The following is a 12,819-nucleotide window of genomic DNA, read 5'->3' as shown; positions in this document are numbered from 1 at the left end:
ACACTTTTTTTTATAATTTTTGTTACATATAGTTTTTTTTTCTCCATAACATCTCCTCAAACGCACTATTTAAGTTTTTTTTTCTTTTATTTTTGTTTTTACTTATTTACACAGGTTCTAATATATACATTAATTTATGACCTTGGTAAAGGTTTCACATATAAACTGTAGGTCGCTGTTGGCTTATTTTGATGATTTTTCTGCGAGATACTGTTCAGGGGATTTTAACCTTATTGCAATTACGGAGTCAAGGCTGACTCGCGATATTAATAGTAATGTTGTACGCATCCTTAATTACCTACTAATAAGAAATGATCGACAAAATTATAGAGGTGGCGGTATTGTTGCCTTTGTTCAGAGCATATTAACTTATGAAATTCTTTTGTCTGAAATGTATGAATTTTTAGAAAGCCTTTGGTTAAAAATTAATATTGATGGTGAACCGCATATTTTTGGAATAATTTATAGACCTCCAAATTCTAATATTCAAAGTTTTTTCTTAACATTAGAGGAAACACTAATTAATATGTTTTCTAGTTTTAACCATATAACCTGCCTCGGGCACTTAATTAATATTGATGTTTCAAAAGCTTATGACAACCATGCACGCCAATTAATATCTTTGTGTGAGACTTTTAATCTAAAGCAGGTTATAGCTGAGCCGACTCGTATTTTTAATGGCACCAGCTCTATTATCGACCTTATTTTAACTAATCAGCTAAATATTTTAGAGAGTGGCATTATTAACTCTACGTTTTCCGATCACTTTGGCATTTTCTTTGAATTTAGTGGTATGGTGCCGGAAGTGCTTCCTAAAGTCGTGACCTATAGACCCCTAAAAAATATAAACTTAGATAACTTCCAGGCCGATCTAGAGGCCAGTCCATTTCATCTTATATATGATTATCAATCTATTGACGACAAAGTAAAATTTTTAAATACCAACCTAATAAAATTGTTTGATACCCATGCTCCTGTTAAAACATTTACAGTGCGAAAAAAGAGAAACTCTCCTTGGTTGACAGACAATATAAAATTTCTTCAAAAACTAAGAGATAAAGCGCTAAAAGATTTCAAAACAAGTAAATTGCCTGCAAAGTGGGAGTATTACAAGCAACTTAGGAACTATACCACCACAGCCGTTAGAGCAGAAAAAAAAAGCTTTTTATAGAAATAAATTTAGGAACTGTACATATGAGGAAAAATGGAGTGAATTAAGAAAAATATTACCTTATAAGCAAAAACAGATTCCTGGAGCTTTTAAAAATCCCGATAATTTCAACAATTATTTTGTTGACAGCAGTAAGGTACCTAGCAGCGATAAAAGTCAGGAAATAATTAATTTTTATAAAAATAATTCCTTGCCCGTTATTTTTATTTCGCACAGTGAGTTATAATGATATATATTTTCTATTTTATTTAGCATTAAATCCAAAGCATTTGGTATCGACAATCTTAATATAACATTAATTCATATGTGCTGCCCTTATATAATACCTTTTATATTGCATATAATTAATAAATGCATTGAAAGCAGCTATTTTCCCAAATGTTGAAAAGAGGCCTTTGTGATGCCATTGCCAAAGGTAAATAATCCAACAAATTTTAATCAGTTTAGATCCATTAGTATTCTGCCTACAATTTCAAAAATTCTTGAAAGAATCTTAGACACTCAAATTCGAAATTTTTTAAATGCTAATGATATCTTGCCCCCTAAACAGTCTGGATTTAGAAAGAACTTCAGTTGTGCTTCAGCAATGGCGGATGTTATTGATGACATCATAAGATCTAGGGATGATGGTATGATTTCTGCCCTTGTTCTATTGGACTACACGAAAGTCTTTGATTTTGTTAATCACGAAATTTTAAAGTCTATATTTCACTATACAGGTTTTTCTGATAAAGCTATTAATTTCATTAATTCTTATTTAAGCGGTAGGGTGCAGCGAGTGAAGATAGAGGAAAATGTATCTGAACCCTTGGAAGTTGATAATGGCGTGCCTCAGGGTGGTATTTTAGGACCCTTATTTTTTATTATTTATACTTTTAGATTTTATTTTTATTTAAAAAACTGCCTTTACCATTTTTATGCCGACTATGCTCAGTTGTATTACTCTTTTCTGCCAGAAGATGCTAAAAATGTGGAAGCAAAAATTAATCAAGACTTACAAGCCATATGTGATATTTCTTCAAAGCATTTTCTAAAATTAAATCCTTCTAAGTCGTCTGTAATGTTTATTGGTAATAAGCAAAAAATTAACCATATTTTAAACAGCAACACTATTAATATTAAGATGGGTGATGCTAATATTCCTGTTGTAGATAACTGCAAAAGTTTGGACTTAATAGTGGATAGTGATTTGCGATTTCATCAACACGTTTCTAATGTTCTAAAAAAGGGTATTTTGCTTTAAAATTAATTTACTTGCATAGGCATTATCTAAGTGAAGATATATTAAAAAAATGTTGTGTGACTCTTTAGTGCTGTCACAATGCAATTATTGCGATGTTGTTTACGGTTGGTGCCTAGACTATAATGACAGGTGCCGATTGCAAAAGCTTCAGAACTCATGTATTCGCCTAATTTTTGGCATACGCAGACATAATCGCGTTTCCCATAGACTTTCCGAGCTGGGGTGGTTAAATATGCAAAATCGTGAGTTGCTCATTCACTTAATTTTGTTTATAAAATTCTTAAATACCGTAGTCCACCTTACCTATACCTTAAGATTACTTTTAGAAATGATGTTTACCATTTAGGCTTAAGAAGAAACACAATTCATGTTCCAAGACATAAGACTCAATTATTTAAAAGGTCCTTTTTCTATAATTTTGCATCAGATGAACGCTTTGGGCATACATTTTGAGTTGGGTTTGGCGTCTGTTCACACTTTTCGCAGGGGAATGATGGTGAGTCTGATGAGTCAGCAGCTGTCTGCGTAAAATATTGAAGGGTCAATATTGTTAGTTTGGGTATGGGTGGAGACTGAAAATTTGTGTTTAGTGTGGGTAACTAATGTGCGTGTTTTTCTTTTTTTTTTGTGAGAGGTACTATGTTAATGTTCTAAATTTTTTGGGTAGGTGTGTATAATTAAACTTAGTCTGTTACAAGCGTTTCTAATTTTTTTTTTCCAGTTAGTTTTTTTAAGTTTTGGCCACAATGTTAAAGACCAGAATCTGCCTTGGCAGAATTCTGAATTTGTCGGCCTTTTATCTGCATAAAAGAATAAATGTGTATTTCTTTCTCTTTTTTTATGTAGTTATGTTGAGTTTGCAAATAAAATATTTATTATTATATTGGGTCACTTGGAAAGAAGCTAAACGAATTGGCAGAATGGCAAAGGCACTTAAACTAAGATCAGAATTCAGTTCAGAAAATAAAGATGAAGACCAAGAAAAGATTAAAAAAAGTGAAGAATTAGAGAAAAACTAGAAAAAAAACTCATTATTGCCTTAAACCGACCATTTGGAGACGAAAGTTAAAGACAAGGCTCACTATCCTTATGTTCTCCACTATTTTTTTTCTTAACTTATACCTTTGCGGTAATTTATATGATAAGTAATAAATAGCTTGACTTTATATCAGGCAGGTTCACCGAGTTGTATACTCTCACTTTCCTTATTTTGTTATCCAGTCATTTGAAGATAGTAGTCAGGTATGTACATGCTGTCTATACTGACTTTTCAAGTGCTTTTGACCGTGCAAATTATGAAACTTTGGAAAAAAAACTAAGTCTTAATCATTAAAGCGTCTGTTGTTCAACGTTTAATTTAGGAAGTTACTTAACAGGTCATAGGCAGATTGTAATTTTTAGTTTAATGAATTTAAGGTATTCTCTAGAGTCCATCCAATCTAAGACGACCTTTAATATCTATATCAAATCATAGATATTGGTAATTGCTTTTTACACAATGAGTAATTTTCGTTTGCAGATAAGTTTAACTGTAGGGTTACAAATGAGGCTGATTGTGTCACCTTAAAACTGGATCTGCAGCTTGGTGTATCGACAACAATATAGACTTAAAAAGATGCACACAAGATTTTAAAAGTGTTTAATCCATTAAGCTTCTCTACTGCAGTTTACTTCGTCCTCACGCTGAATATATCAGAGTAACAACTATATGTAACAAAATTAATTGAGCAGATTGAGCACAAGTTCCTAAGGTAAATTAGGAAGAAAAACATTCCACTTCCTATAATTACTATGCATTTGAGTCTAATCTAAAACATACTATTTTAGGAACTCGTAGGCAGTATCATGACATAAGAGTCTTTTATGATATACAGGGTGTCCAAAATAAGGATGAACTGCATGGGGATCTCGGAGACGGTAGGAAATACAAGGTCGGTTAAATTAGAGAAAAGTTGCGCAATTCGATCCTTAATTAAATACAGTTTCAACTATTTTAAAATTCCGAATACTTCCGGAGATATCTGGAAAAAAACAAAATTGGGCAAAATGGTTTTTATTTTTTAGCAGCTCTATTTTAACAGATACCAAAAAACTGAAAGCACTTTCTCATTGTCACTTTTTGCGCTTTACAATTTGATGTATAAATAGTTTAAATCCGACATTTCGTCTCTGAGTTATCATCAACAACTTTAATTTTTTATATGGACCGAAAAAACTACACCCAGTGTATAAAAGCCTATTTAATGACAATTACAATGATATATCACACATAATTTTTAAAAAAGTGTTGTGGTCAATCAATCAATCAACGCTTTATTATCATAAAATTTAAAATTTTGTCGACAAAGCTATTATTTAAATAAGTTAAGTAAAAAGTCACATTTTATGAAAATTTGTTGATTGTGACATACTAGGCCATGAAGGAGCCTTCAAAAAACATTAAGCTCTTTCCCATATTAAAAAAGAACAAGGAATAACTAACTAAAGCGTTTTTTTTACATTCGCTCTCAGCTTTTACTATAACAAAAATTTAATGCTAATAACGGCCATACTTAGTATAAGTTACCTCTTATTAATATGACTTATTTATGTTAATAAAGAATTGACCAGTATGTTCTGCGCGAGTAGGCGCTGGAAAAACAATTTGTTTTTGTTATTTATTGATTTATGTTAGTATAATTTTCCAAGTGTAGTTTATAATTTAGTTTGTTAACTATCCGTCTTTTTTGAATATTTTCGCTATGGAACGAGGGTTTCCAAACGAGGAAAAGCTGGACATGGTGCAGTGTTATATCTTAAGTCGGAAAAATTGTGATGCCGCTGCAAACATGTGTGAAAATAAGTATTCTGAGAGAAACTAGCCTGGTCATTCTATGTTTAGGTGACTGCTTCAAAATCTCAAAGAACACGGTGCTTTCAAAAAACCTGTGTCCGCAAGAAATAAGGCAATAAATAAAGAAAAAGAAATAACAATATTCCCGTCAGTTGTTGACGATCCTACAACATCAACAAGGAAAATAAAATAAAAATACAGTAGTGCCGAAATTAACGGCTCACTTTGTTTCGAAAAAGAACAAATACAACCTTTTAATTATCGAGTTTGTCTCAGACCCAAGAATAATACTCGACGGCTAACATTTTATGAATGGTACACCAGCAAAGTTAAGAAGACGTTAATTTTCCCTTCATGGTAATATGGTCAGATGAAAGTATGGTTACAAATAATGGAATTTTTAATCGTTTTAATTCCCATCATTGGTCACAAGAAAACTACGAGAAAAAAGAATAATGCAGGCACCAAAATCGATTTGGTTTTAATATTTCGTTAGACATTTTGACTACAAACATATTAGGGCCATTTATTTATCACGGTTCGCTGACATCTAATCGTTACCTAAATTTGTTTCAAAATGATTTAGAAGAGCAACTAGACGGCCTTCCACTTGTAATAATTAGAGATTGTTGGTTTCAACAAGATGGGGCGCCTGGTCATAATTTTAGAGAAGTACGAGAATACATAAATCAATAATTTCATAGTAAGGTAGGTGCATTGCGACGTAGGGTGATGTGCAGTTAAGTCCACAATCGCTAGATTTAACGCCTTTTGACTTTTTTATGTGCGGATATCTAACAAATTATATCTATGGGGGAAATTTTGAGCGTGAAGAGGAACTTTAAGTATTAGTGATCGAAGCCATTAATAGCATAACCCCTGATATGCTTATAAACGTACTAAACTCAACTGTTAGACGAGCTAATCCAGGCATGGAAAATGTTTGTGGATAAATATTTGAGCATATATATATATATACATGTAAAAGCTGAGAGCAAATGTCAAAATGCTTCAGTTAGTTAGTTAATCCTTGCTCTTTTTTAATATGGGTAAGCGCCAAATGTTTTTTGAATGCTCCTTCGTGGCCTACTATGACACAAACAACAAATTTTCATAAAAAGTTACTTTTTGACCATAAAACTTTTTTTAAATATGTGTGATACATCGTTGTAATTGTCATTAAATAGGCTTTTATACACAGGGCGTAGTTTTTTTTTCGATCCATAAAAAAAATGAAAGTTGATGATGATAACTCAAATACGAAACGTCGAATTTAAACTATTTATACATCAATTATAGAGCACAAAAAGTGGCAATGAAAAAGTGCTTTCGGTTTTTTGGTATCTGTTAAAATAGAGCTGGTAAAAAATAAAAACAATTTTGCCAAAGTGCGTTTTTTTCCGGATATCTCCGAAAGTATTCGGAATTTTAAAATGGTTGAAGCCTTGAAACTGTATTTAATTAAAGATCGAAGGATCTTTACTTTATAAGAATGTCATATGTACCATTTTTAATGCCTATTAGTGGATAACAATCAACAAAAGTCATAAATTGAACCAAAAGCGGATGGCGATATTTACACTTGACGAATAGGAAGAATTTTACAATGAAACGAATGCCAAACTATACTAATGTTAAAAATAACTGATAAAATGTAATAAATATTGAGCGGTACGGGCTAAACGGGATAGTGCGGGAGAAAAAATAATATCGAATTACCAAGTGCCGAGTGTCGGCGTGCAAAACAAAGACTTAATGGTATCGGGCCAAGTGTTCGTCATTTTAGTTTTTAGCTTAGTTAGTCTTTACTCAGATTTGTTCAAAGTAGGGTGTCGCTTAATAAAAAAACTTGTTTACGACCCGGGCGTTTTATTTAGCTTTTTGCGTAACGAACTGCATAACGTAGGTAAAATTTCACATGGTGCCGAAACCCGGGAAGTTTTTTACGGTAGTAAACACCCTTTTTAACGTATCATCGAGTATTTCTTTGTAATGTCTCGTATAAGATAAGTAATGTGTTGGATCGGTATGACTCACGTTGTGGTTTGCCGCGTAAAATAAATAACGATTAATTAATGTATAACGAGTAACGATAAAATCATTCAGTAAGGGACTTGATACTATTTGGTGTTTTTTACAAACTTAAACGATGGAAAAGGCATATCGGACCGCGAGTCGGGCACAAATAACGAAACTTATAAAAGCCGCCGAAGAACTATTGGTTAACGAACACGATAACGTGGAAAAACTAAAAGTACAACGAATTCGTATTAAATAAGCCAGTGATAAACTGTCTACTGCTAATGAACAATATATGGCAACTTTTAGTGCGGATAGCGATGAAAATACATTGACTGCCGAGTGGACTTCTAATTTGGACTATAGTGATAAGGCCGTAAAAATCATAGTTGAGTTGGATTGTACAATTAAGGGGAATACAGTGCAAGAACCAGCAGCTAATTTAACTTTTTGCTAATATACAGGTAACAGGTGATGCACCAGAAAATACAAGGATAAGGTCTAAAACAATGATAAGGTTACCTAAATTAGAACTATTAAAATTCAATATCGACTTGCATCAGTGGGAACAGTATAGTGCAGCGATTCATAATAATAACGAGCTTGATGACAATGCTAAATTTAGTTATTTAAAGACTTTATTAACGGAGAAAGCTGCGACTGCAATACAGGGTTTAACTCCAAATGAAGCATGTTACCAAGACGCCATTGAGTTGTTAAAAAATGAGTTTGGCAATACAGAAAAACTGGTCGACACTTACATACAAAAATTGTTGGCTTTACAACCTGTAAAAAGTCGTGGAGATATTCTTGCTTTAAGAAAATTATATAATAATACTGTAACGATTACGAAGTCACTTCAAGCATTAGGAATATCTTCGGATCAGTATGGAAGGATGTTAAAATCAGTAATTTAAAAGAGTTTGCCCTATTTTATGAGAGTTGATTTTAATAAATATATTTTAGAGGAAAAATCAAATTCATCTGAATGCTCGGATACAGCTTCAGTAGTAAGTGGCCAATCTAACGATTCTGAGCTCTCGTACACTAACCATATTGCCAAACTTCTTAAGTTTTTAAAGGTAGAAATAGATTCTGTAGAACAGGCTCAAAGTATTACGCCTAGTAGTGAAAAACCAAAACATGTAGAATTTAGAAAAGACAAGCATAGTAGTTTTACAGCAGCAGGTTTATTCACACCAGTAGAGAAAAAGTGTCTTTTTTGTTCTGGAAAACATAAAACGATATTGTGTAAGGCTAATTCAACTTTGGCACAGAAAAAGGATATTCTTAAATCGAAAAATTGTTGTTTTCGTTGTACAAAAGTTAATCACACATCACGATTTTGTAAAACATCTCATTTAAAGTGTGAAAAATGTGGCAAAAAACATGCAACTTCTCTTTGTGACCCTAGTTTTGCAAATACCCACGCAAGTAGCAGTAGGCAAGCTACAATACAGCAAAATATAAGTAATAATAACGCGAGTTTAACTGAAAATATCGGATGTTCTTCTTCTTCGAGTTTATTGGCTAACGAAAACTTGAGCCATGTGTATTTACAGACTGCAGCCGCATTTTTACTAAATAATAATAATCATCAAGCATTAATAAGGATGATTTTAGACAGCGGGAGTCAAACAACTTTTATAAAGGAATCAGTTGTTGAAAGTTTAAATTTGAAAGTAACGGGCATACATAATATTTCTATTATGCCTTTTGGGACTTCCTCGGTAGTTCCTCCCAAAGCTTGTAAACGTGTAAATTTTTGGCTTAAATCCAAATATGATGATAATTTAATAAAAATGTCTGCATTGGCAGTGCCTGAGATATGTTTTGATTCTCTGCAACCCCCAGTAACTCAGGATTCAGTTGTTAACGATTTTATCGTAAATTTTCCAATGGCTGATACCTGCGATTTTCAATGTGTTAATGGCATATCATTGTTAATAGGAGCAGACAACTATTGAAAATTGTAACAGGTAGCGTTAAAAAATTAACGGACTCTTTAACCGCGTTGGACACTAAATTAGGATGGACTCTTCTTGGTGTGGATCAATCTACTGACTTTTCGGGTTATGTAAATGTTTCTAACGTAATGAATGTACAACTGCCAAAGGTGGATTATGCAGGCGAATTTAATGTTCAACGGTTTTGGGACTTGGACTCAATCGGTATTATAAGTGAAAGTGTCAAAGCAAATAAATCCACCTCATCATTTATTCAAGATAAAATAAAATTTAACGGTTGTCGCTATGAAGTTAATCTTCCGTGGATTAATGACAATGTTAAACTAGACTCCAACTATGAGAGTGCGCGATTACGGTTAAATTCGTTAATAAACAAACTCAGTAAAAATTCGAAGTTGATGGAATATGATGCCACAATGCAAGAATACATTATTAACGATTGTGCTGAACCGGCTAATCAAACAATTTCGGGTCGAGCCTATTATATGCCACATCGGCCGGTATATCGCGAGGAAAAGGACACAACGAAAATTCGGGTCGACTTTGACGCGAGTGCGCACGCGCGAGATTTCAGTTCACTTAACGAGTTGTTGGAATCTGGTGAAAATTTAGTACCTGAGTTGCTACGAGTCTTATTAAATTTCAGAATTGGGAAGATTGGACTAACAGCTGACATAGAAAAGGCTTTCTTGCAAATTATATTAGCAGAAAATGAGCGAGACTGTCACAGGTTTTTATGGTTTGAAAGACCACTCACCGGAGACACAGATTTACCGGAAATTGCAGAGTTCAGGATGAAAAGGGTTACCTTCGGGGTAACATGTAGGGTAACCTGAAAACATGAAGTATGTTTGTGATATCTTAAGGAACTCATTTTATGTGGATGACCTGGTCACATCCTGTGACTCACTAGAAGAATGGCCTGAATACAAAAATACTGAAAATAACGATACTATGTGTTCAACATTCTTAAACATTTTGGAAAAGGATTTGCGACATAAAGAGCCATTGTTAAGGATTGAAAATTATAGGACCCTGGAACGAGTTCTTAGGATTACTGCTTATATAAAACGATTTATGTCAAACCTTAAAGTGCCTAAAGTAGAAAGGAAACTTGATATAATGACAGCTAAGGAATTAAAAGAGGCCTTTAAGTATTGGATCAAATATGAACAGGAACAAGAATTCGGAAAAGAAATAAGAGCTGTACGAAACGATGAGCCCATCGATGTGAGTTCAAAAATATTAACCTTGGGGCCTCATTTGGATGAAGATAGAATATTCAGTAACATCCAGCATTGTTCCCAAAGAAAACTCATCTAGGAGATCTCATTATACAGAGTTGTCATAAATCTACAGCACATTCTGGAGTGAATGCAACTTTAGCCGAACTACGTAAAACCTTTTGGATGATTAAAGGGCGACAAAGGATTAAATATATCATAAACCAATGTGTTATTTGTAAGAAACTTAAAGGGAAAGCGGGAAGTCAGCAATTTGCACCCCTTCCTAAGGATCGCATTAATATTGCCAACCCCTTTAAAGTTACTGGAATAGACTTTACCGGACCTTTATATATTGCTACTGCAAATGATGATCAAAAAACCAAAGTCTACATAATGTTATTAACGTGTGCAGTTATTCGAGCAGTGCATTTGGAGCTCGTAGTAGATCTATCTACTGAGAGCTGCATTCGAGCATTGAGGAGGTTTTTTGCTAGAAGAGGAGTTCCGAGAACTGCATAACGTAGGTAAAATTTCACACTAATGAATAAATTATTGGTGGCACGCCCTGTACTCTTTTTGCATAATGAAGTTTTATTGCTCCATATATCTCTTCTGAAGAGAAGAAGATTTTTACTTAAAGACCTACCTTTTGTCAGAGGTTGCCCAGAGTCCAAAATACATCTTACGGCTCCCATTTTCGTCGGGTAAAAAGCGATTTCCCACTTATCTGTACCGATATTGGCCTGATTTTTCAAGGGAAATTCAACCCAACCTAACGGCAAATTATCTTTTGCTTCCTTACCCTCCTTTTCTTCGGACTGCTTGGTCCAAGACCTAAAGCAATTTTGGCAGTGGCAAATCGATTCTTCTGAAGCAAAATAATGATCTAAAATTAAATAAATAAACATAATTTTTTAATCTTTTAATCAAAATTGTACCTGGAAGTAACAGCTTTTTCTTAAAATTCTCACATTCCTCTTTAAACATGCACAAAACCAAAGGGCTTTGTATCGGAGAAACGTTTACAGCTACACTAGATGTTACGAGACTCGTACTTGGCAAAGGTAAACTTAAATTTTCACTAAGTTCCTTTTCACAGGATTCTAAGTCGGCTTTTTCACACTCTGTATTTAAAGATGTAGTATCTGATGATTTTATATCCTCGTTAAGAACTCGGATCTACGAAAGAATATTTTATTATTTTATAACTATTGGTATTGAATTCTCAACTACCTTTTGACATTGTCCATACAAATCAAAAACAGCATAGACAGGCTGTCCTACTGGATAAGGCCAGGGAAGACTTTCTTCCTCTACCCCATTAACAATAAGCTTAAACAATTTATTATCTGTAACTGTTACACCGATAGTGTCTCCCTCTACAAGAGTGTTTAACACTTGACCATAATTTGATCGACCTTTTACTCCATTTATTGATATCCAATCGTTAGCCACAACGCAGCTTGTTCCTTTTAGTGCCAAGGCATTAACCGGAAAACTAAGTCTATCCAGAGGACTACATACTACACCGACTATTATTGAAGATTGCCAGCGCGTGTTCAGTTGTTCTATGACCACTTGGACTGTCTTATTGGGTTCTAAAGAAGGTGTTACCGCCACTACTCCTTGATTATATGAAGCAACTCGTTTGGCGATAGTTTTTTCTTGCTGAAGTTCTACGTTGCGACCGTGGTTATCGTGAAATTCGTAGTGGCGATTGGTCGAACCTAAATAAAGTTTAGCACGTATTTTTAGAGAAAAAAATAATTATAAATCTTTACTTATGGGAAGTTCAGTAGAAGCCAACGCACTACATTCTTCTAGTTCAACCGGGGCCGTCTCTTGATCCAAGATGATTTCTAAACTGTCTTGAAGACGTGTGCTAAAACATGTAGAGAAATTTAAGCAACAACGCTCAATTAAGTTAGAGATTGTATATTGAAAATGCACCCTGGTAAAAGTCGTATAGTACACTCAAAGATATACCGTTGTCTCTTACTACGATAAATTAATTAGACCATTAAACCCCATTGTACAAGACCCAACGTTTTTAAGAAACGATAAAGGGAACAGGGTCGGCTTGAAAATTATTTTAAATGAAACTTAATTAATTAATTCAAGAATCGTATTATATTAGAAAAGGTTAATAAATACAAAAATACACATATTCGTATATTATTATTTTAATAATATTGCTTATTTTCTTCTCCAAGGTAAGGCAAAACTAGTAAAACCAGATAGTTAAATATTTATTTATAAAAGTATACAGGGTAGCCATTTGAAAACAAAACAGAGCCTATTTTGGATCCCTCAGAACATTTGCGAAAAAATCCTCGGACCCGTCAATTTTTGATTCAAGG

The 12,819-nt window shown here is 33.6% G+C and overlaps 1 protein-coding gene across 1 annotated transcript in view; it reads right to left on the bottom strand.

Annotated features, from left to right (window-relative positions):
* Positions 1-12,819, bottom strand: part of LOC126745453 (neuralized-like protein 4) — a 121,609-nt gene that overhangs the window by 1,940 nt on the left and 106,850 nt on the right. Inside the window, exons 17-20 of the mRNA XM_050453311.1 lie at positions 12,241-12,341; positions 11,693-12,186; positions 11,398-11,638; positions 11,106-11,345 (exon numbers count right to left, since the gene is read on the bottom strand). Coding sequence (XP_050309268.1) covers positions 11,106-11,345; positions 11,398-11,638; positions 11,693-12,186; positions 12,241-12,341 — 1,076 coding nt within the window. The remainder of the gene's footprint in view (positions 1-11,105; positions 11,346-11,397; positions 11,639-11,692; positions 12,187-12,240; positions 12,342-12,819) is intronic.

Source organism: Anthonomus grandis, chromosome 16 (genome assembly GCF_022605725.1).
Source record: "Anthonomus grandis grandis chromosome 16, icAntGran1.3, whole genome shotgun sequence".
Taxonomy (NCBI): domain Eukaryota; kingdom Metazoa; phylum Arthropoda; class Insecta; order Coleoptera; family Curculionidae; genus Anthonomus; species Anthonomus grandis.
Note: the sequence above shows the minus strand (reverse complement) of the source record. Positions and strands in the feature narration are given on the sequence as shown.